This window comes from Crassostrea angulata, chromosome 6 (genome assembly GCF_025612915.1).
Source record: "Crassostrea angulata isolate pt1a10 chromosome 6, ASM2561291v2, whole genome shotgun sequence".
NCBI classification, from domain to species: domain Eukaryota; kingdom Metazoa; phylum Mollusca; class Bivalvia; order Ostreida; family Ostreidae; genus Magallana; species Magallana angulata.
Window position 1 is genome coordinate 738,745 of NC_069116.1, and position 25,996 is coordinate 764,740.

The 25,996-nt window shown below is 33.7% G+C and overlaps 1 protein-coding gene and 1 long non-coding RNA gene across 2 annotated transcripts; both read left to right on the forward strand.

Annotated features, from left to right (window-relative positions):
• The first annotated feature begins 42 nt into the window (after window positions 1–42).
• Window positions 43–22,642, forward strand: LOC128189268 (two pore channel protein 1-like). Its single transcript, XM_052860821.1, has 26 exons — window positions 43–178; window positions 5,485–5,795; window positions 7,155–7,268; window positions 7,423–7,553; window positions 8,230–8,318; window positions 9,678–9,712; window positions 10,515–10,573; window positions 11,526–11,625; window positions 12,937–13,053; window positions 13,410–13,473; window positions 13,627–13,736; window positions 13,983–14,049; window positions 14,876–14,920; window positions 15,370–15,426; window positions 15,836–15,901; window positions 16,038–16,110; window positions 17,214–17,318; window positions 17,699–17,770; window positions 17,985–18,074; window positions 18,276–18,373; window positions 18,701–18,747; window positions 19,532–19,600; window positions 20,093–20,183; window positions 20,607–20,728; window positions 21,156–21,233; window positions 21,577–22,642. The coding sequence occupies exons 1-26, from the start codon at window positions 115–117 to the stop codon at window positions 21,811–21,813; spliced, it is 2,511 nt and encodes an 836-aa protein (XP_052716781.1). The 5' UTR covers window positions 43–114; the 3' UTR covers window positions 21,814–22,642.
• Window positions 15,434–15,620, forward strand: LOC128189269 (uncharacterized). The gene is made up of 2 exons (XR_008244222.1): window positions 15,434–15,520; window positions 15,552–15,620. It is a non-coding gene; the product is annotated as an uncharacterized LOC128189269 (long non-coding RNA).
• Window positions 22,643–25,996: the final 3,354 nt, after the last annotated feature.

A 25,996-nucleotide genomic window follows, 5' to 3' on the forward strand; every position in this document is an offset into this window, starting at 1 on the left:
CAGATGTTCACATAATTCAACAAAGTTATTTATCAAGTAGCGCATGAATATACCAATAGGACTACTTTCCCTTCGGAACCCACGACTGGAGAATTTCCGAATGGATAAACAAGTATGGCGGGTAATGTAGACCGTCCCCTTCGCCCAATCCGTGAAAACCAGCGGACTTCAAGTATATGTAAGTATTGCTCACAAATTAACGAGGCAAATGTTAATGTATACTTTTTTTTTACATACTCTGTCTTCTCGATCATTGTTTTGAATAAGTAGCAAGAACTTTACAAGGTTACCCGATAAACAGATAAACTTTCACTTTCACTTGTTTACTTTTAGAGCTTTTAAACAATTACTCTTGTTCAGTCTGATGCCATAGTATCAGAGGAGAAGAGTTCACATTCTCTAGACTAGAGCAGGTTTTAAAACATTTTTTATCGAACATGTGTCCATTTAAGGAAGTATTTTAGCCCTAACAGATGGGATGAGATGCAAGTGATGAAACATGATACAGTAATGTGTTCAGTCCTACCCTTGATGATCACATTACACTGTTTACGGTGTATAAATTTCAAGTTGAAATTTTTGTGTAAAAATGACGATGAAAGTGTCACCACTGAAAACTGTGAAACTTAACTAAATTGATATTAATTAAAATGAAATCCTATAGGCCCAGCCCGATATGTACGCTATACATGTATATCATGAAAACATGAGAAGAAAACAAAATTTTTTACATCAAACATCATTTACATATATATATAATTATATATATGTTAATGATGTCTGTCATAAAATTTTTTGTTTTCCTCTCATGTTGATTTTACTGGGAGGAAATCTTATACAATAACAAAGTTAATATAAAAATTTGAAGGAAACTCAGATCGAAACTGAATAAACAAACATATATATGCCATATTAATATTTATAACATTTTTTACAATGTATTAGATAGTTTTCCTGCGTGTTAGTACTGAACAGGAAATCAACACTTTACAATAATAAGTCTTCGAAAAAAAAAAATTCTCTAAATACCAGTCGCACAACGTATCATCTCTGTTCACTACATGTATGTAAACAGTTGTGAATAGTTTCAAATTTGACTTGAACCCAGGGGCCAGGGCCCCTATGTACTGTGCTAATGAGCTATCAAGTCCTGATATATTGACTGACAGACACACACCTGTTAACCGGGTGACATATTCCACGGCTTTGGTAGAAATTGGTCCGTACATTTACAATTAAAATTCTAAGGGTTAAGGAAATACTAATGAACAGATATGTATTGGTAGTTTTTTACTTTTAATAAAGTTAAATTAGTGTCCAAATATTGAGGTTTGTCTGACATAACTTTCAAACTGCATTCGTATTCTACAACCACTTTGATGGTCAGGTTGTATTGTATTTATTAATATTTTGGATGGGACAGCATGTGTTAATATACTGTACTGATCAGTGTGTGTGCTCTGTATTAGCAAATATTGATTTATGCTACAACTGACACATGTAATCTTTTATGAAGGAGTCTAAGCACATCATCATTTTTGATCACCTTAGATTTACCTCACACATTGTTCTTAGATCAGTGAGATCTGTATCCCATTAGCACAGCCGCCAAGGACTGTCATCTCCTGTTCTCTAATACTCCTGAATTATAATTACTGTACAGGCACATTGTAAAGTTCAAGTTCAGTTTATTGGCTCAAATCAAACTTAAAACAAATATACAGAAAAATGTACCAATCATCAGAGATACGTGTTCATATTGTACTCATATTCAGGAAAAAAATATGAAAAGGATGCAAAATAAAGTTGTGTGTGTACAATAGAAGCATAGATATTAGTTAGCTTAGATTTTGTCTTTGAACAACAAATTTTTGTTGGGATTTAATTTCGTCATATTGTAAGTTGATGGAACACATGGCTCAGTGGTTATGGGCATTAGGCCAGTAACTGAAAGGTTGCTGGTTCAAACCCCAGACCACACAGCTGAAATTGGGTACTGGCTTATGCTTAGCACCACGGAAACCGGGGATAAGCACCAACCCTATGGCGCCTTCATGGCACGGAAAAGGATTTAACTAACTAATTCTGTCATATTGTAATCTCTAAATTGTTACTTTTTATTATTTATCAATTCTGTATTTCTGAATTCCGGGGTTAAATTTCATCAAGGATTTATTTTCATTGAAAATAAGCCAAGGAAAGTAACACAATCAAATACTCAATAAATATTTCTGCTTCTTCAGTGTAGGAAAACAATTTCATATAAAGCCTCACCAATGTAATATATCTTGTTCAACAGACCTGCGCACTTGTATTTAACAAACTATAAATATAATGATAGAATTACTGCATCCAGGAAATTTTTGGTAGATTTTTGCTGTTTTCCGTTCTATTTCTGCACTATTTTTCATATTTTAAATCCTTTTAATTTATAAATTAGAATCAAGTTGAAAAATGTAATCCTCCTCACAAATTTATTTATGTATATTGCCTTAAAATTTTGCCTACAAAAAAAAATTAATTTTATAATTTAATCGCTAGCCCACTCATACTTTTACTCGAGTATCAGATCAGGAAATTAACTAGGGGAACATCTCAGCATTACCAGTAGTTTTTAAAATAAATACACATTGTTTTAGCACTGATTTGGTATTAAGATATATATAGACATTTGACATATAGACTTGTACATGTAATATACCATTTTTATTTAGTCATTTTTTTTCTATCTGAATCTTAACATTCAGTAATTTATGATGGATACCATGATATTGAAAGCTTCAAACACATCTGATTCAATAATTTGTTTACTCAATGTGTGATTATTTAATTTATCAATTTTATATTTACATACACTTTTATAGAATGAGATAAAATTTTAAAGCTACCAATTATTACAATAACAGTGTCATAAAGGTGTATATGGTGAAATCAATTAAAAAAGGAATACATTTTTCACTGCATATTTAAAATCCACATTTTGTGTTTTAAATTTTAACCATTGTTTCAAAATGCACACATGACCTATTTGTTAAAGTCACCTGTCTAGTGATATTAAATTTATTGATATATCAAAGCATGAAAGATCTTATTTAATGTTATTACCAATAGATGATATTTACATTGAATTCACATTCCCCCCCCCCCCCCCCCTTTTAAATTGCAATTGTACCTACACTGAAAAACATTTCATTGGTGTAAATATTTGTTAACTGTTAAATGAATTCAATTTATTGATTTATTATTATACCAAAGGTTGTATTTAGTGATTAACAGAATGAAATATAAAATTATGTAATAAAATTGTAATTAATTTGTGCATTATTTCTTAAAAGATTCGGTCTTAAATCCACAATGTTGTGTGCAAGAGCGCATAACTCAATTTGTATGCACACACCATTGCACCTTTGAGTAACATCTTTCAAAAGTAATGTTTTAGTGCTTAAATGAACAATGTAATCAAATTACTTATTGTTTATCATTAATTCTATTCTTACCTGAATCAAGGATTTATATACAAAGAAATTAATTATTTGAATTTCTTTGTATTTTAGGATATTTTATAGAAGGAACTTGAAGGCTGTCTAAAACACACAAAATTAATAATTCAAGTTTCAAATTGAATACATATGTAAGAGAATAATGTATTTTGATGTGAAGAAAGTATTTCTGCTACAGATCTAGAAGTAGATCTAAATTTGTTGTAGATTTAGAGAATGGTAATTTTTTTCTGACTCTTATTTTACCAGCTTTACTGAGTACTGTAAATTCCTTATATTACGCGAGTGCTTAATTCTGCGGTTTTGTATCAATTCGGAGAATGTAAAATCGCGAACGCAGAACATTTATCAAATGAATATTTCTTATAGTTCCCAACTCCCAGAAAATAATAGGGAGGTTTTAAAATCCGCAAGGCATGCTTCTTGCGATTTTACGCGGATATAAATTCCTCGCGTTTAATTAGGAATTTACTGTACAGAGGGTTCCACTTAATCTGATCGCGGTTAATTTGATAATTCGGTTAATCTGATATAATATCAAAACATCGAACCATTTCTTATATATCCCTTTATATGTTTTCCTGTTAATCTGATAGAAAAAAATATCATTCTCGGTTAATCTGATATGATTGTGACCGAGTAATAGTGATTTTCCACCCTCTAACTCCTGTATATTCCTTTGTTTAATTAGTTGACACCCCTCTTGTGTACACAGTTACTCTTTACAGGGCATTAGTTTCACTTCAACGCACACGGGTGGCTCACTTCTTCCTAAGAATAATTGAAAGCTACCAACATCGATAGTTGTTCCGGATGACCGCACACAGGATTGACCTTACCTGTGTACACATTTTACTGTTTGTTTATTTACCAATTGCCTAATTTCGTGCTAGGCTTGCACCATTAAGAATTACTCAAACATGTAATTATTGAATCAAAAGTGACTGGCTTGGGAACATGTGACATCGAGGAAATTCTGATTACTTTCAATTTTACATCGGGGTAGAAAAATTTGTTATCATGCATAATTAATTATTGAAGAGCATTCTATATACCAGAAAAGGAATTAAAATAAATTGTCCAGGTGAAAAGAGGGAATGTTCAGACAAATAGCCATTTCCTCTTATTATAATTACTTCCTGTCAAAATGGCCACCACATTGAAACCATCGTAATGAACAGTGGTGAAGGGAAACATTTTTTTTTGAGCATTTACGAACAAAATAACGGCTAAGATGCTATTTCATTGCTAATGCAAGGTAAATTATTTCATTTCAAACTGTTGACAAACAGATTATATCTTTTTGTTAATAAATTATGTATTGAAACAAGTTGTATGTTATTCTATACATGTACCAAAATTAAAGAGCACAAAAACGCTAAATTGGTTAATATGATAATCGGTTAATCTGATAATTTTTCTCTGACAAATTGACTATCAGATTAAGCATAACCCTCTGTACTGCAATGATTGAAGCATTTGAACAAGAGCTAAATGGACTTTGAGTTGTTGTCAAAATGCATTTTGACTATGGCCTGTCTAGTTCATTGCTTGCTACTCAGCCATGTCTCTTTGAAATCAAAAAGCTTTCTCTGGCATTTGAGCTAAGACTATGCAATCTATGCATAGTTCACTTGAAACCAGCGAAACTAACATCATATTTAACTTTTGATACAAGAAATAGATAATTACTTTCCTCCGAAAGTCCAAAGTCTTGTTAAAGTGGTTCTATATATTACAAATTTTTAAAATTATTTTTGATATTTTTTTCCATTTGGAGTCTGCAGCATAGAATTTAATAAAAACATGTAGTTCATGTTCGCCATTTTTTTTTTTTACTAAGACACTTGTGGCTAGTATGTTAATAGTAAGTTATTGTAACCTAGGCTGTTAACAAAGATGTCATCAAAACATATAGTTACTCTTTAATGATTTCATATTCTATTCAGACATGTTAATACTCACAATGAATTTCTTTTGTTAGCGGAGTCCGAGTATGAAATTGTCAATGACACGGGTAACATGGGGTACGATATCCCGATCTCTGCCCAAATGAGTCGCAGAGATAACAGGAAGTTATGGGAGCTGAACTACCAGGAGGCGGCCATATTTCTACAGGAAGGCGAGAACAACGACAAGTTCTACACCCACCCCCGGAACTGTAACGCCCTTCCCGCCTATCAGATAGCCCATCATCAATGGTTCCAGGTTCTGGACCTGGCGGCAGCCCTCGGTCTCCTGCTGCTGGCCGCGTGTGAACGACCGGCCGTGCCCTTCCTTACACTACCTGTAGGGGTAAGGATTCATTACATAACTTACCTTACTTGTAAGATAAACATCCATCCAGGTGTTGATATCTTATACTACCTGTCTGGGTAAGAACCCATGTGGGAGTAAGCACTCCATACAGGTGTTGATATCTTGCACTTCCTGTGGGAGTGAACATTTCATACAATTATTGATACCTTACAATACCTGTTGGGATAAGCTTTCACTGTACCCGGTACTTCCAGTTGGTTACTTGTTGGAGTACCATCCCTTAAAGATATTCATACTATATCACCTGTTCTGTATATGCTTCAGTGCCTTGCAAGCATTAGAGTACATACAGCATGTATGCTAAGTACCCATCTCAGTTTACAGTTTGAATATCATCTCTATCATATAGCTTTTTAGGAAAAGAAAACACTTTTAATATTCCACAAGGTCCTAACTGATTTAAGTTTTTTAACATTAAATACAATTTCCTTAACTGATAGAATTAATTTTATATTTTGTTGGTTCACATTTCTTTTTTTATTTTTTTGCACATATGGAGTTGTGAAAAAGATTCAACAAGATGAATATGTTCTAGGTCCTTGGCTCTTTGGGGAGTTCCTCAGACATGTCTAACCTATGTTGTAGGTCCTTGGTTCTTTGGGGAGTTCTTCAGACATGTCTAACCTATGTTGTAGGTCCATGGTTCTTTGGGGAGTTCTTCAGACATGTCTAACCTATGTTGTGGGTCCATGGTTCTTTGGGGAGTTCTTCAGACATGTCTAACCTATGTTGTAGGTCCTTGGCTCTTTGGGGAGTTCTTCAGACATGTCTAACCTATGTTGTAGGTCCATGGTTCTTTGGGGAGTTCCTCAGACATGTCTAACCTATGTTGTAGGTCCTTGGCTCTTTGGGGAGTTCCTCAGACATGTCTAACCTATGTTGTAGGTCCATGGTTCTTTGGGGAGTTCTTCAGACATGTGTAACCTATGTTGTAGGTCCATGGTTCTTTGGGGAGTTCTTCAGACATGTCTAACCTATGTTGTAGGTCCATGGTTCTTTGGGGAGTTCCTCAGACATGTCTTACCTATGTTGTAGGTCAATGGTTATTTGGGGAGTTCTTCAGACATGTCTAACCTATGTTGAAGGTCCATGGTTCTTTGGGGAGTTCCTCAGACATGTCTAACCTATGTTCTATGTTTTTGGCTCTTTGGGGAGTTCTTCAGACATGTCTAACCTATGTTGTAGGTCCTTGGATCTTTGGGGAGTTCCTCAGACATGTCTAACCTATGTTCTAGGTCTTTGGCTCTTAGGGGAGTTCCTCAGACATGTCTAACCTATGTTCTAGGTCTTTGGCTCTTTGGGGAGTTTTTCAGACATGTCTAACCTATGTTGTAGGTCCATGGTTCTCTGGAGATTCTGGGCCAGCTAATTCTTGCCCTACAGTTAGCCATCAAGATGAGATGGCTAGGCTGGAAGACTTTTATCAGACACAAGCGGACTTCCATCAAGGTGAAATTCAACCTGATATTTCTGTAAAAATCTGTACAATTCCTGTAAAATTTGATTAATCTAACAATTTTATTAGAAGAAAATAAGATTGATATTTCTAAATGCTAATTATTAAAAGCAGAACCTATGATGTTTGGATTCCATCTTTTTTCAGTCTTTCACACTGGCCATTATGTTCATAGAGTCTGTCGTGGTGCTGATTCGACAGACTAATCACTTCCGGGTCACCAGGGCGCTCCGCCCACTCTTCCTGATTGACACGCACTACTTCAGAGGGGTCAGAAGGTCAGACTCAGATATTGTTATTGATATTGTAGGGGTCAGAAGGTCAGACTCAGAAATTGTTAATGATATCGGAGGGGTCAGAAGGTCAGACTCAGATATTGTTATTGATATCAGAAGGTCAGACTCAGATATTGTAATTGGTATTAGAGAGGTCAAAAGGTCAGCCTCACATATTGATAACACTATTATATTAGATGGGTCAAAGGTCAGACTCATATATTTTTATTGATATTGTAGGGGTCAGAATGTCAGACTCAGATATTGTTATTTATATCAGAGGGGTCAAAAGTCAGGCTCTGGTATTGATATCTAAGGGGTCAGACTTAAATCTTGATACATGTATTGGTGTCTGAAGGTCAAAAGGTCAGACTCAGACATTGTTTTAGATATCAGGGGAGTCAGAATAGAATCAGATCTGAATTTAAGTAAAGTTTTATAATGTTTTTGAAAGGTAGAATGAATTTACATTGATTTATTCACCAGTATTGTGCAAAACAATGGTTACACTGAACTGGATTTTCTTGATTGGATTATGGACATTGAATGCTGTTGTTGGAGTGTATAAGTGTATTGGATTTTCACTCACAATAATCTTGATTACAGAATCAGTCATCAGAGTTGGACTTGATATAAGTGTATTGGATTATCACATAAATCTTGTTAATCTTGATTACAGAATCAGTCGTCAGATCCTCATGTCCCTGCCTCCAATCCTAGAACTCATCTTCCTTCTCATGTTCTTCATCTTAATTTTCTCCATACTTGGTAAGATTTGAGCACAATATTTCATCCCTTCACTTCTAGATTTCTTTTTAATTTGATTTACCATAAAAAATCTTATGACTGCATGCACACTTGTAGTTTTGGAACAGACAAAAACCCTGTCCCATATTCACTCTTGTAACTAACAGATTAAGCAAAGTATACACAACTTACCGTATATACTCGCTTATAAGTCGGTATTTTGGGAGTAGAAATTTGAATGAAAAGTAGGGGTCCGACTTATAGGCATGACATACAATCAGATAATTTTTCCACTGAGTAAAACTTCGTTTTTAGGTGCCATTTTGCTTCCAACTTTTGACTTGCGATCCCTATACTTGACATGTTCATTTTTTAATTACTAAAAGATAAATACATTAATAAATAAATTGAAAGTTTCAACTGTATTTCTTAAAAATATGAAAAAGTATTTTTTATTTAAACAGGCAATTATTTACGCCTGAGGTGATAATAACTGTAGGTATAACTGTACTCAAAACTACACAAGCCAACACTGAGTTTAAGAGGCTAATTACCAACCCTAATCAGTCAGTAGGGGATAAAATCACTGTCATTTTATTTCCAGTAGCATTTAAAATAGTTTTTGAGCTATAATCAAGTTGTATTGAGTGTTTAAAAAATATAATGGCGTCCAAAATCGTAAGTTACAAACTTCAAGAAAGATAACTCTGGTTACAGAAAACTCTTTAAAAACATGGCGTCTAAAAGCGATCTAGTTGGATTACAGAACAGCAATTTCTGTTTAATACTTAAAAATTAAACACCAGAATAATTGCTGGTCTGTTTTAAAAAAATAAAGATCGTTTTATAATTATTCAAGATTAATTACACCTGCATGAGGTGATAATAGCTATATTGGTGGCTGTAGGTGGCATGTCACCTAAAACAACACAAGCTAACACACCACTTTTAAAAGGGGCTATACCATCTTAATCAGTCAGTAGGGGATCAAAATCACTATCATTTTATTTTCAATAGTATTCAAAATATTTTTAAAGATTTGACAAGTTTTCATTAGTGTATCAAAAAAAAAAATGGCGTCCAAAATCGAAAGTTATTAATCCAGGATAGATGTCTTAACACCAACACTTAAAATGCATTGCATCTACAAATGACAACAGAGGGGTCAAACACCAATATTTTTTAGCTAGAATATAGTAATGCTTGATAAAATGTGCTTATTTGATCGACAATCTGTAGACTGATTATCCAGAAAAAATTACCCGACTTATAAGAGGGTCAATGGCAAAATCTTGTAAATGAACCTGAAAAATGGCAATCGACTTATAGGCGAACAATACTTATAGGCGAGTATATACGGTAGTGTATTTTTATTTCCAGGATTTTATCTCTTCTCGCAAGTTCCCAATGACACGGTAAGAAACTTTGACAGAAATTGCTGACTCCTAAACTTGATGATGAAATAATGCTTATCTAAACAATGAATTCATTCATTTGGCAGAACATACTAGCTATTGGGGCCCTATGTATTGTTAAATTCTATGTACATGTATAAATGTTGTAGGTATTGAGGCAATGAGGCTTGTACAGAAAACTCGTCAAGTACGAAAACGGATAAAGCAAAATCTTGAAATTATAATGAAGTTTTTTTTGAGTCCCTGTTAAAATTCTTAACAAATCTTTGCAAAATTTTATGGTTATAATGAATTCAGATATAAAGAATTTACGGTTATAGCAAACTAATTTTGAGTCTCATAGAGGTGAATAATGACGAATTTTAACACTTTCACAACGAATTTCAAGTTTAGAAAGTTTGCACTATCATTGAACATAATAGTTTAAATGAATTTATTTTCACATAAATTCTTAAATTTACAATCCGATTATTAAAGGTATCAAAAGAATGTATTTTCATTTTAAGCCTCAATTAGTCTCAATTAGTGATTTTGCTATAGTTATTATTACGAATTGGTTATACAGATATAACAATTTATTGATATAATGAAGTAAATCCATTAGTCCCTAGGACTTAACTATAATGGAGTTTAACTGTATTTACAATACAATCTGTGTAAAAATGTGCTAGCTATTGGGGTTCCTATGTGCTCTATTATTCCATGTGTGATGATGGTAGCTTAAGGGGCCCTGTGTGATGGTGGCAGCTTTTGGGGCCCCTTCTCTGGACCTGTAGGGACTGACTCTGACTTTCTTTTGCAGTATTTCAGCACTCTACAGGACAGCTTTGTCAGCCTCTTTGTTTTATTGACCACTGCAAAGTAAGCACCCTCATACATTGTACCCCTGCATATACTACTAACGAGGCCACCCAATGCTGTTGTTGACTCCCTGTACTAATTCACAAACATGTCGAAGCTGTTAGACACATGCAAACATATTGGGCATAATTGCATGAACACAAATTTTCATAAAAGAGGATATTTTATTTACGGTAAATATTTAGATATACAGTGAAACACAGTTATAGTGAACACGCTTATAATGAATTGACACCTACAGTGAAGTGATTTTCATTCCCAGTGACTTATTAACATGTTGTAAACTTGACACATATTACAAAGTACTCTTAAAATGAAGCGAAATCACCCATTTCTACCACTTTGTTTTTAAGTGTTTTTCACTATATAATCATACCTGTTAACCTTTCAAAGCTGCTATGTGGGAGAATCTCCCCCTTACCAACTTGGCTAAGGGGGAGATTTTGCATAAACGACCTTTTTTTCACGTGAAATGCAAATATATATTAAAAATACTGTTAGATACCTTATTTTACCATTGTAATTTATGCATTTGCAATCATTTTAAATTTTATTATTTCTATGACATTGACTACCAGTGTGCAATTACAACTTGTGTTGCTGTACATGTTCAGAAAACTATAATAAATGCTGTTAATAAATGTGATATGAAATCATTAAGTTACTTTTGAATGTAAATTGGAGAATTCAAAGACTTAAAATCATTCTGACAATGATTTTTTTTAATTCTCTTCCAGTAACAATTGATTTTGTTAAAAAAAAAACCATAATGTGTACTAAAGTAAGAAGATTGTGTGATTTCTGTTTGAGAGTCCTGACCCCCCCCCCCCCCTTCTAAAACAAAACATCTCAAGCTTTTGCATTAATTAGCTCATTAATTTTAGAGTCCATTTTTTTTTTCAAAATCAATGCTATAACCAGTGCTTTAACCTTGACTGTCCTTGACCTTCAGTTTCCCGGACGTGATGATGCCAGCCTACGCCAGCTCGCGGTTCAACGCTGCCTTTTTCATTGTGTATCTGGCCTTAGTTCTGTATTTCCTTATGAATCTGGTGAGTCTATTTCCTGAGAGGAAGTTATGTCACCGAATATCTATTTACAAATATGCTTACACTTTCCTTAAAAATATTTTGATGCTTTTAATGCAATTAGAATTATGCAGAGCATTTATCTAACATCTAATGGACCATCTCCATTTTCCCCCACCATCTGTACAGTTGCTCACCATTATTATGATGCCTCAGTCTGTTATCACAATTTTACCCCACTCTTAAATTGAAGTATTCCTTTTTCTATATTTATGAGGCCGAGTACAGAACGAGTATGCACGCTTTCGCACAGCGTTTCATTTGTATTGTGGCGTCATCTATTTGCTTTGTTGACGCCATGGCCTGATAGTTTCAACTGCAGATATTCAGCAAAATGTGTTGAAAATAGCTTATTTGATGGGTAAAATTGATATTATATTGTGAAATTAACATTAATGTCTTGATGTATAAGCTATATTTGGGCTCTGGTCGAAAACGTGAAGAGGGTTCAGCAAGCCTAGCCCTCTGTCACGTTTTCTTAACCCGCCTAAATATAGCTTAATTCATATATTTCAAGACAGTAACCATATATTTTATATTAATGACCCTTTTTATGTGATGTTATATATTTATTTTTTACTTTAATATGTCTGAATGTTTTAATAATACTATAAAGATCACTATTTCTGCCTTTGTCAAATAAAATATATAGCCATAATCTGACAAATCTGGGAAATTGGGCATACAAAAAACAACTTTGATAAGACCCCTGGAAAAAACCAGGAGGTGAAAGGTTTTTTTTATTTGACCATTTGATGCGTTTTAGCAATAACTGTAATTATAGAACAGAAAAAGAAATCCTTAGGGCAAAAGTTTAAAAAAAAATGTAAAAAATGTGCAAAATTGATACATTTCAAGCAAAATCCCTATGTTAAAAATTAACAAACTTTGAGATGACCCCTTAAACAAACGGTGTGGTAAATGTCTTATTTTTTTTCTTATCTTAAAATTATAATTATATCATTAGTTTTTCATGTAAAAAAAGATCAATCAAAAATTAAGGTCAGAACAAATTAGACCCGGCCTCATTAAGTATTTTATAGAAATTTTTTAATGTTTAATTTTCTATCATTATGTAAAAAAAAAGGACAATTTAATGTCCAAAATAAATGACATTAAATTCTACAAGTCTGAAAAAGTAATGTCAAGCAGATTGCAGCTTTAATGCAAGTCATAATTTGACAAAGCTAAACCATTTTGTACAGTTTAAACAATTAAAATGTTAATGATTTTCCTAAGAGGAAGCTCCACAGTAATTCATTGTCCTTGTTGTAGCTACTTGCTGTTGTGTACGATACGTTTTCAAATCTGGAGAAGAGAAAATTAAAGACGTTATATTTTCACAAGAGGACTGGCTGCCAACATGCCTTCAAGCTCCTGGTTACAAAACAGGTATGCACCTTTAGAATGCCTGCATAATTTTGTTACAAAATATATACATACAGCTAACATATCCTTAGAAGTCTTTATACAAAACAGTCATTAATATTAACTGTAGATTCCTTATTTTACCAAAGTACTTAGTTCTGCTATTCAGCTGTGTTGTATCAAATCGTGAGAACATAAAATTGTGAACGCTAAATTTCTTTCATTATAGTGGATACTATTCCTAGGGTTTATATAGGAAACAACAATATTTCATTCATATTTCAGTAATATCTTGAACATAAAAATTATTAGTCTCATATGAATATTTTTCTACACAAGTGTCTGAAGGACCAAGCTGACTGAATGCTTTTATCTTGTAGGATTCTAACACAGTCAATATCAGGAACTTTATCGGAATGCTGCGGTACCTCCGACCCAAAAAAAGTAAGTCTCACTGGCCCAGACTCCTTAGTATCTATAAAATTATGAATACAATCGATGAATGTACAATGAATGAAATTGTGAATGTACAATTTTATTTTCCAGTTACTTTTTTCTAATAGCATAATGATAAAGTGGTGTTTGTTTTATGTATAGAGAGGTTAGATGCCTACCTGGTCTTTAAGACGCTGAACAAGTCGCGGTCGGGTCGTCTCAGTATGGAGGAGTTCTACGGTGTGTACAGTGTCCTTGACCTTCAGTGGCAGGTCAGTCTCCAATCTCTAACACCGTCAGGATCCAACAGTTTATCGGTTTTATATACTTACAGGAATTTATGTAGAGCTTAGGGTATTGAGGCTCCCAGGAGTAATTCTGTCATGCAATATTGGCATTAATGAATTGATTTGACTGTCATTCAGATATCTTCTAATCAAACAATATGTGTGTTATTTCTATGCACTGAAATAAACTCAATGAAATCTTGATGCTATTTATATGTAATCATATTTTAGCCAAAACAGGAGGAGTTCAAGATTTGGTCATCAAATTTCAGATATCCATTCAACTTCATTTTCAAAAGTAAGTGTTTTCTTAAGTTAGTTGACAGTAATTGTTAAAGTATATTTAACCTCATGAAATGCCCTGGGTGATTAGAAAATTATTAACAAAATAAAGGGTATGTCAGTGATATGCTAGTTTGTCATTGAAATAGTTTTATGGTTATAGAGTACCAGTAAGTGATGACATAACACCTACTGTGGTTTCTTTAATATTTAAAGGTATCAATTTTCGTGGATAAAGGGAAAATCACAGTTCCAAGGATACATAGATTCGTGGCCAATGACCCTATCAATATATTTCCCTGCATACAGTAGCTCTTTTTGTAGTAAACGTTGAGCATTCATCACTTAAACTTGTCCTTGTTAACTTTATAGTCAATTTTAGGCTCTCTTATTAGTATTCTTTGATGTATATGGTTCATTATAGAGAGAAGGGGTGAGGGGCATTTTCAGTAATATATACTGTATATTATGCAAACTTTTGATATATGAAATGGGATCAACGTTTGAAAGTTTCTATAAGAACAATGGAAAGTGATAAAGCAGTTCAGATCAATACAAATTATAGATAGATCAATAAAATGAATTGTTAGTTTTTCAGGCTTTGTCACATTAGGCCAAATGCTGCCACATGCAGATAAATTTTATTTCTGTTTTGCAAAGATGAATAACTCATTTTTCAATTTTTCAGTTTATGAAATTGAAAAATGAGATAAATTCTCTTTTAAAATTCAATTGAAAAGTTTTGGCCAAATATGGCTTTAGTGTTTTAATGACATGTACTCTTACCTGATGGACATTGATTAAAATCTTTTTAACTTATGGACATTATTTTTCATCTGTAGAACTGAATGAATTTGTCAACTGGCGAGGTTTTGAAGGATTCATCTGTAAGTATTGTTTGATAAGATTGTTATTTATATAAACTTGGACTAAAAGTCTAATGAGAGATAAAATGATTCTGAAGCATAACCAGGACTGAAGTTCTGTTGGAAAAAATGCCTAATGCCTTGGTCTTCTTGAGACCAGCATAGATCCAGGAATGCTTCCTGGACACTTATTGATAGAGTTTATGTTTTGCACCTTATAACCTGTATATATGAATTACATAATTTTAAATTTAACAAAACCCTTAAAAAAATTATAAAAACAATACTGATCATCTAAAACCAATCATAGATACATGTATGTCTGTTGCCAGTGTATGCTTCTTAACTGTCAACAAAATTGTTCATATGGAGATAAAGTTTTTATTATTTTTTGTACACGGGATAAATTGAGGATGTTAGATACAGACCATATGACAACTACATGTACAGGTACTCACTGATTTTTTCAGACTTGGTAATTGCAGTCAATTTCGCTTGGATCTTGGAGGAGACTATTTCTCTTTCGCGTAAGTGAAGGTTAGAGGAAGTTAATATACATTGAGGAATGTAATGGTCAAGGAAAATAGAAGTCAAGGACAGAAATGGTAATGTCAAGTAGAGGTCATGGAAAGATGTGTCATGGAGAGCAGAGGTCAAGGAAAGGAAAGTTTATTTAGAGTAGAGGTCAAGGAAAGAAAAGGTCATGAAGAGTAGAGGTCAGGGTAAGAAAAAGTTAGCAGAAGGCTGTGAGAGAAGATTTTTTAACAATAGCGAGCTCACTGTATAAAATAAGAAAGATCTGAAAGTTAAGCGATGGTAAGTAAACGCTCTAATGACAGAGTAGGTAGTGTAAGAATAGGTAGGAAAGACTTGGGTGATCAAGTTGTTACATTGGACAGTGCAGTGCAGTAAAAATGATCTGTTTTTGTTTTTAAGGGGAGAATATTGATGTTAAGCACTACAACTTTACAATTACCTGGGCTTCCATTATTTTTATATGCAGTAAGTCTCTTTGTTTTTCCTATGATATTTTCATATAGATTATTTACAAAGAAAATATAAATGTCATATTTAATAAAACATGAATGTAATTTGTTTTTTTGATGTATCTAACATATCTTATCCACGATTCTTTCAGTATACACTTTAGAAGCTTCCATTAAAATTCTTGGCAAGGGTCCAGTAGAATATTTTACAACCGGTTGGGATTTGTGAGTATCGTTTTGAGAAATTCTGATAAAAGGTTTAAATGTGTTACAGCAGTAGCTTCTGTGAGCACTTAATTCAGGGTCAATCTACTACATGAATAATAAGAATATAGAATTGCAAACACAAAATATTATAATAATTTCACATAGCTTTCACTGTCAGGAAATTTCTTGAAATCTGCAATAATTATGGCTTCACTTGATCTGACACATATATTAATTCCTCACATTGAAGTAGGATTCTACTGCTATACATCTGTTTGGACGTCCATTGTTGATGGTAATGGTGTTATTAATAGTAACATTGTCGGTCTGTTGTAGGTTTGACTTCCTGGTGACAGTGACCAGCGTGGTAGGATTACTGGGCGAGTACTGATGGTGTTATTAATAGTAACGTTGTCTGTCTGTTGTAGGTTTGACTTCCTGGTGACAGTGACCAGCGTGGTAGGATTACTGGGCGAGTACTGATGGTGTTATTAATAGTAACGTTGTCTGTCTGTTGTAGGTTTGACTTCCTGGTGACAGTGGTAGGATTACTGGGCAAGTACTGATGGTGTTATTAATAGTAACATTTTCCGTTCTGTTGTAGGTTTGACTTCCTGGTGACAGTGGTAGGATTACTGGGCGAGTACTGATGGTGTTATTAATAGTAACGTTGTCTGTCTGTTGTAGGTTTGACTTCCTGGTGACAGTGGTAGGATTACTGGGCGAGTACTGATGGTTTTATTAATAGTAACATTGTCCGTTCTGTTGTAGGTTTGACTTCCTGGTGACAGTGGTAGGATTACTGGGCGAGTACTGATGGTGTTATTAATAGTAACGTTGTCTGTCTGTTGTAGGTTTGACTTCCTGGTGACAGTGGTAGGATAACTAGGCGAGTACTGATGGTGTTATTAATAGTAACGTTGTCGGTCTGTTGTAGGTTTGACTTCCTGGTGACAGTGACCAGCGTGGTAGGATTACTGGGCGAGTACTGATGGTGTTATTAATAGTAACGTTGTCTGTCTGTTGTAGGTTTGACTTCCTGGTGACGGTGACCAGCATGGTAGGATTACTGGGCGAGTACTGATGGTGTTATTAATAGTAACGTTGTCCGTCTGTTGTAGGTTTGACTTCCTGGTGACGGTGACCAGCGTGGTAGGATTACTGGGCGAGTATTTCAACGACTCATTCTTCTACATCACTGTACTCCGCCCATTCAGACTACTGCGGTAATTAACGCAGATAAATTACTTCTTTACCAACACAAAATTGTGTAATTGCTGTCTTCATTTTAAAGATTATGAATATCAAGATATATCAACTGCAGATATCTCTTAACTTCGAGGATCAAAATACACTAATATATACTGATATCACTCTCACATGTATGCATCAAGATATTAGGGATTTATCAATTAGAAATGTTTATTGTCAATTGGATAAATAGCATCAACTTTGTTACATGTTTTCATGAATAAATATTATGTGTCATTTAGATTTTTCGACAAGTACATGTATTGATCTGACATCAAATTTTTGAAATTTTGATTAATTCATTCCTGTAACTAAATCTCACTGGTTTCCAATTCTCTGTCAATTGTATGCACAGACTGTTCAAGGTCAAGCGGAGTTACCGGGACGTGTTGGGGACATTGTTCGTTCTCTTCTCCAGACTCATCAGGTAAGGTTACCGACTGTTCACAGCTCACTGTTGCTTTTGGTTACCAATATCCATGTAAATCAGTGTAAAAACCACACAAACATAAAAATGTACCTGATAAATCTACTAACAGTTTCTTAAAAAGATTTCTAAAAATCTGAAGATAACATTAATTAAATGGGATTGTATAGTTGTTTGTGTGTTAGTTTAACTTGACCTTGACCTTTGGTTTCAGCCTGGTGGTGGTCATAATGTTGGTGTACTATTTTTTTGCCATTGTCGGCATGGAGTGCTTCCTTTATGTAGATCTCAGGAACTGCTGCAAGTAAGTCACCCATACTTTAGCAATAAGTAGCAAGCAAATTTTCAGTTCGAAGAATTTCTCGGACAAAAATCCCCTTCATAGTGATTGTTCATAATTGTAAATTGAATTTATGAACAAGTATAAAAAACATCTATTTATTGTAAATAGGGTTTCACATAGATGCCATACATTGTTTTGTTTTGTTTTGATTTTGTTTTGCAGAAACACAAGTGTAGAGGACTTCTACCGCTTCACCAATGACAGCAGAACTCAAGGCTACTACTATCTGAACGACTTCAGCAACATCATGATCTCCGGGGGTAGGTTTCATGGTCTCTGGGGTTGGTAGTATAAAAGTCCCTGTATTCAGAGACCAGTCCTTAGATTAATCAACCTCAACAACTGACGTTGAAATTTTGGCTATCCATTAGCAATACATGTAAATCAGTGAAACTTAATAAGTAAAAATGGAATTATATAAATTTTGATTTATATGAAATTTATACATGACCATGTCTTTTCTAAGATGCCCACTATGAGGGACATTTACAAATTTTAGGACCTTTTAGAAACTTTTATTTGAGTGAAATAATTTTATTGACAGGTTTGTATTGAACACATGTTCATGATTGTGCTTATTTTGACAGTGACGCTTTTTGAGCTGACCGTGGTTAACAACTGGTTCATTATCATGGTATGTAGTCAATTCATTACAGTATGGTATATAGTTCCTTCATTATCATGGTACATAGTCACTTCATTATATCATGTTATGTAATCACTTCATTATACAGGTATGTAGTCACTTCATTATCATGGTATGTAGTCGCTTCATTACATCATGGTAAATAGTCGCTTCATTATCATGGTATGTAGTCACTTCATTAACGTGGTACGTAGTCACCTCATTATATGATGGTGTGTAGTCACTTCATTATATGATGGTGTGTAGTCACCTCATTATATGATGGTATGTAGTCACTTCATTATATGATGGTGTGTAGTCACTTCATTATATGATGGTATGTAGTCACTTCATTATACGATGGTGTGTAGTCACTTCATTATATCATGATATGTGGTCACTTCATTATCATGGTACGTAGTCACTTCATTATCAATATACATCACTTCATAGTTTTCTATATAAGAGTATCATTAAAATTTACAGGATGTTTCAAATGATCTTTACCTGAAAAAAATCACATCTTTTTTATTCAGTGTTTAGAATGTTGGAATTTTGTTACTTACTGTGTACATGGAAACATAGACATGTTTATACTGTATGTGCTGTATTTTTGTATATTACAAATTTTGCAAAAATGAAGCACATTTGTTAAAAAATTTTGTTTTATTAGTAAGTTATATTTTGAAATTTCAATTCATATGTAAATATTTTTTATTTTTGCAAATTAAAAATGAGTGTGACATGCATGTCGACAATATAACATGATGTTCTTTTTTCCTTGTATTTATAGGATGGCTTTGCACATCATATAGGAGAAGTATCGCGGGTCTTCTTTATGACGTTTTACATTGTGATGATGGTAAGAGACTAGGACTAGGACTAGATACAAATAAGTCATGTACCTATTACTATGTTCTTATAAGACATCCTGTATTGTGTGATGTTGACAAGACTTTATTACTATCACCATTTGGACAAGAAGATTATCCTTGTTAATATTACATGTAGCAATCCTACTGTAAATTCCTTTTATTACGTGAGTACTTAATTCCGCAATCCGGCAGTTTCAGATCAAATCGCGAGAATATAAAATTGCAATCCCGGAATTTCTATCCTTATTTCTTATAGTTTTTAACTCTTAGAAAATAATAGCAAGATTTAAAAATCCGCAAAGGGTGCCTCTCGCAATTTTACTCGGATCTTAATTCCTCGTGGTTAATTAGGAATATACAGTATATCTTTTCCTCAATTCACCTGGATAAATATGAGCAGCACCTGTCAGTTTAAATTATTTTAAGTTTATAATATAACAATGTTATTGTTATCCCAGCTAGCTCTTTATCTTTTGTAGGTTGTCATGACGATTGTTGTTGCCTTCATCCTGGAGCTGTTTTTATTCCGTATTCAGTACAGAAGGAAACTCAAACTGGACGACATTGATGGTGAATTAATCAATCTATTTTGCCCTATATTGACAACCTTCTTATCACAAAATGACAACACTTAGAGTTGTCTGTTGTGTTTTGTTACATCACAATCATGTAGGATAACAAAGTTCAGTCCTTGGCTTATGTCAGTCAGATAGTCTGGCAAAACTTTATGATTTTAAAATCGTTCATGGTTCAAAATAAGTGATTCCAGATATTTAAGAACCTAGTAGGCATTTGCCTAATTTTCCTTATCAACTTTTTTGGCAAAAATTTATGATTTTAAAAATCTTTCATGATTCCAAATATTTTAAAACCGAGGTTTTTGCCTTAATTTTCCTTACCTTCTTGGAAAGCTTTTTTGGTCAGCCAATAATAATAAAAAATAAATAATAACAATAAATATGATAACACTGAAATTGTGAATTTGTGTCTCAGACCATGCTAAACAGACAGCACACGTTTACCTGAGTGACGAGGAGAAGATTATGTGTGAGAACGATGACTATAAATGGACTGGTGGATTGATTACTCTCCAGAAGGACTCCACTGATCTACAGGTAAAAAGTACCAGTAATCTAATGAACTCGTTAACAGGTAATTAAGATGTATCTTAAATATAGGTAAACAAGTTAAGTGTATTTGTGATTGTTTTCATCGCTTGTTGTCTTTTTATAGTTACTTAATGTTAGACTAATCAATTCAGAAATAGAGAAGTGAGAAATGACTTTGTACACTATTACGTGAATTAATACTTACAACATTTACAACATTGTAATTATTTATATTCTGGTAATGGTCGTGAAAGGAGCTCGGTACATATTTCAAACAATAAAACATTGAGTCATCGAGTGCCCTCTGTATGGTACACAAGTACTTGCAGACTTAGAATCTTGCATGAAGATGGATTACTTTTACAGTAGAAATGTTTGATAAATACATGTTTTCAGTGAGCTCTATTATAGATTGTGTGTGTCCTTATTTCAGACCCCTTACTTGTACCGAGGCGAGAGGTACCGCAATAAGATGGATTTCAGCCTCCGTATGTACGGGGACGAGGTCAAGGTCAGGAGTTTACGTATTTTGACAGATTTTGTGTCACAGTACAGTTATGTACATATATGTTTATCATTTCCTTCCTATTGTACATGCAAGTGTCACCAAAAAGTTAAAATTATGCTGTATAATGAAATATATAAGTAATATAACCATGTGACATCACTCAGCTGTTCAATGGCCTTAACATCTACGATAGCAAATTATATAGAGTGAATAGAGACACCATGGATTTTCTTGCTTGTCTAGCAAAGATGTGGCCTTAAATGATAATTATAAACAGAATCAATTTTTAGCATATTCATGAATTACTCTAAATAAGATTATCACTAGAATGTCCCTGTATGAACAGAGCTGGCTGGAGGAGGAGCAGGATAGCCGGGACCAGACCATCCACACCATGACGGAACTCCGGCGCCGAAGTCGCCCCAATGCTGACCTTGAAGATCTAGATGAGGACTTCATCCCTAGTCCCACTCTCCCCAACCCCGGGGAAGAATTTGTCCAGGAATCCAGCCCCGCCTACTACAACCCAGGGGCAGAGAACCTCCAGGGAGAGTCAGAAGGTCAAGAGGCAAAGAGAGAGTGACCTCTGAAGGTCAGGTGAAATCCAAGGTCAAGGTCAAAGTCTGATCCATTTGTTTGTTTGGAACATACCTCAGAGTGTTTCTAATCAGACAACTGGATTTTAGATTATATAGTGATTTTTTTTCTGACTTAAGAACCTTATGGACAATGTCAATTTCTGTGATCGGTGTAAAGATGTGCCAAAAACTTGAATCATTTCATTTTATTGTATATTTGTGCCTTGTAAGATAATTTCATACCAAGGAGTATTTAGATGCTTGTCAATCATACTTGTGTACACTATGGTCTGCAAGATCCATCCAGTCCGTGGGTATTACCTCCCATATAGTTTTTAAAGCACTACTTTAATTTTTCATTTTTTATATGAATCTTATGAAAATGAAAGTTTTTAAATCAAGTTTTCATACTCATTGTAAAAATCATCAACATCAGAATTTAGTGTAATTTCTTCTAAAATAGCAAGTTCTCAAAAAGAATGCCTCAACTAGATACTTAAAAAAGTAAATCATGCTAGGTGCTGCAAAGATATTAATCAGACAAGAGCTGATAAAAAGTAAATTGAGCTTTTGGTATAGAAACTGAGGTAGAATTTGAGCCAGGATTTAGCTGTAAATAAGCTTTATTAATCAATGCCCTGTGGACTGTGATATTATGTATATAGCTCCACACGGTACTAGAATGAATTTCTTAAAAACTAGCATTGGAAATATTTGATTGTAGATCTTGTTTTAAGTTTCTTGTTTATGAATGTTGAAATCACATTTCTAATTGATTGGTTTTATTAAGTTAGTAACAAGTTATTGTATCAGTTTGATCCAATTCATCTTTTTTTATTAGCTCACCTGAGCTGAAAGCTCAAGTGAGCTATTCTGATCACTTTTTGTCCGTCGTCCGTCCGTCCGTCCGTCTGTCCGTCCGTCTGTCCGTCTGTCTGTCCGTCTGTAAACTTTTTACATTTTGAACTTCTTCTCTAAAACCGCTTATCCAATTTCAACCAAATTTGGCACAAAGCATCCTTATGGGAGGGCGAATATAAATTGCAGAAATAAAAGTCCGATCTGTATTCAAAGCTGAGAAAACCTTGAAACTGTAGAAAAAGGGGGGTGCATTTTAAAAAATCTTCTTCTCAAGAACTACTGATTCCAATTCAACGTAGTTTAGCATAAATTATCCTTATGGGAAGGAAAATATAAATTGCAAAAATTAAGGTCTAATTCTGTTTCAAATCTGAGTTATTACGAAAATAATGATAAAGGAAAGGCGTGTTTCAATCAGTTTAATAGCTTCGGATTCGGCATCCGGTAAAATGGGTAGACAAGACTTGGCCTGGGCAAAACAAAAGATTGGCAGTTATTAATCTGCCAATCTCATTAAAATTTCATATATGATGGACCAGTATATTTGTATTTGCTGTAAATATTGCTGCAAAATAATGCGTATTTGGAATTGACGATTGCCGATCTGCCCCGGCTTTTATTTTGCCACGGCCCGGGTTTGCGTACCCATTTTACCAAGTCTCGTATTCCATACATCTAAAACGAGGTTCTTTGTTTAAAGCAGCCATGACATTATACGAAAAAGGGTCGATCTGACTATGATGAATTTGCTTGTTGTGCAACAGTTCGCGAATGATGGGAAATTTTTGAAACATGCAAAATATATTGGTGCCGATTTTGTGTAGTAATTGAGGCTAAATATTTCAACGCGTTGAAAGTTTTCACACATGACGTTGGTGTTAGCTTGTTCTGATTTTCGTTTCGTTTTCATTATTTATGCTTTGTAACCTGGGAACTATCGTCTGTATTTCGTGATTTTTACGTATCAAATCAAACAGAGACTTCGGTAAATCAAACAGTTAACTGTTTACCTGCGCAAATTAAGCAAAATCTGATGTATCAAAAAAGTACTGAAATACAATTCATTCTATCGGTAATTCGGCATTATATTTTGCGTAATGGTAGATTAATGCAATAGGTTTTGTTGAGATGCTCGGCTTTTTCTCGAGTTTATTCAGTTTAAATAGAGTTTGATATCGCTTACGGAAATATGTAGGTATATACATGTATATATATGATTCATTTCGAAAAAATAAATTGTGTTCTTTATTTGTTATAGTGCATGTGTCTTGTGTTTTAATTGTGTACAATTTCTATTTACTAACCATATTTGAGTGTTAAGCTTCGAATTATAAGCAAGATACAGAGATTTGCTCACAATTCTATGTTTGTACACAGATCTTAAAAACTAAAGATTAAAAAAGTAAAAAAAATTGTCAATATTTATTAAGAGGCAGTCTACGATAGAACCATGCAAATGGCTATCAATGGAAGTATATCGAAATTTCATGAGACTTGGCACAGATACTCATGATAGCCTAACTTGATTATAATGAGAAGGATTTTTATTACATTACATCAGTAACTATGGAAACGGGTGGCACCTGGGTTTTCCCCTTGTTCTATTTATAGAACTTTTGAAAAAGTAGACAGCATACAATTCTTTTTAGTTTACTGGAAATATTACACACTGCAATTGAATGAAACTCATTTCTTCACATTGTGAAAACCCATAGTTATTCTAAATAATAAGGAATTTAAATTTCTATACACGATACACAAAGATATGTGGGCCTTAACTTCATGAAAATACTGAAATTTTACCAAATTTGACCTATTTGCACTAAAACTGGCATAACTGCCCAAGAAACGCATCAATTCATATAATATTTTGTCAGCTTATATGGTCTTTATTTGTCTTTAATCTGGTTGAGGGAATTTGGTTGCAAATGAAATTCAGTGGACATTTTGGGGGGTGGGTGGATTCGGGAGGGGGTGGGGGTGGACATGGTGCACTATTATCTAGGGTAAGAAAAAATGCTATTACATAATTTTTTAGATTTTCCTTGCCAAATAAAACAAGTAGTAATGGAGAAATAAGTAGTCTTAAAAATTAAACACACAGAATTACTATGAATTGCCCTCAGTCGAGGGGGGGGGGGAGGGGGCTGCAATTGAAAGGAAACTTGGACAATTAAGTTTGTCTCCTAACAGCGACGCGCAGTGGGTTAGAGGGTGTACTACGAATTTGTAAGTCATGAGTTTGACTCCTGCTCTGGGTTTTTACAATTTTTACCTCTCCAAATATTTTTAAAAGCTCTTTTTGGTTAAATATTGTAAAATTTGATAATTTTAAACCGGTGAATGTATTTCAATTATAATGAACATTAATCCATATTAAAATCGACAGATGTCCCACAGCACCTCAGTTTATATAAGCATCCGCTTTGACATGAAACTGTTAAAATACAATAACAATGGATTACATGTTACATGTATTCAAATTTTAATGAGTGTACATATCAAACAATTTTTTTTATCATATACATTTGTATTTTTGAGCAGAGTTTACAGCATAAGTATATTGTTCAGATGATATCTGAGAAGAACACAGCAAATAACAATCTTTAACTTAATAAATAACCTGTTTAATATTCATGGATTATTTGATACAGTTATAAACTTCAAAATGTACATATATTACTTGATATGAAAAAAAAACTCCTGAAAAGCCTACATGTAACACTCATTTATAAGAGATACTTGTAATGAGCCTTTGCTTCAAATGGAGCAAAAAGCAAAGACCAAATTATTGCAGTTATTTTCATGAAATATGAATAGCCATTGTTTACAAAGCAATGAAATAAAATATGCAATACAACCAAATTTAACCTTCAATGAATACATCGGATAGAGAATTTTAATTTCAGAAAAAGATACAAAATCTGTGAATTGAAAAATTCATAATTCAGTAACTTACGAAAAAAAGACGGAGATGTGCAATTAATTTTAATTTAGAAAGCTATCATCATCAATTAATACATGCATCCCTATTAGCCAAATAACATCATCAATAATACATGTAGTGCTATTAGTCATGTAAAATCATCAATTTATACATGTAGCAATAGTGGACAACTATTATCAATTAATACATGTATCACTTGTGGCCAAATAACAACATCAATTCATACATGTAGTGCTATCAGTCAAATAAAATCATTAATTTATACATGTAGCCGTATAAGACATCTATTTTCAATTCATACATGTAACACTATTAGACAAATACATGTACTACCATCAATTTATACATGTAGCACTAATAACCAAACACCAACAATGCAC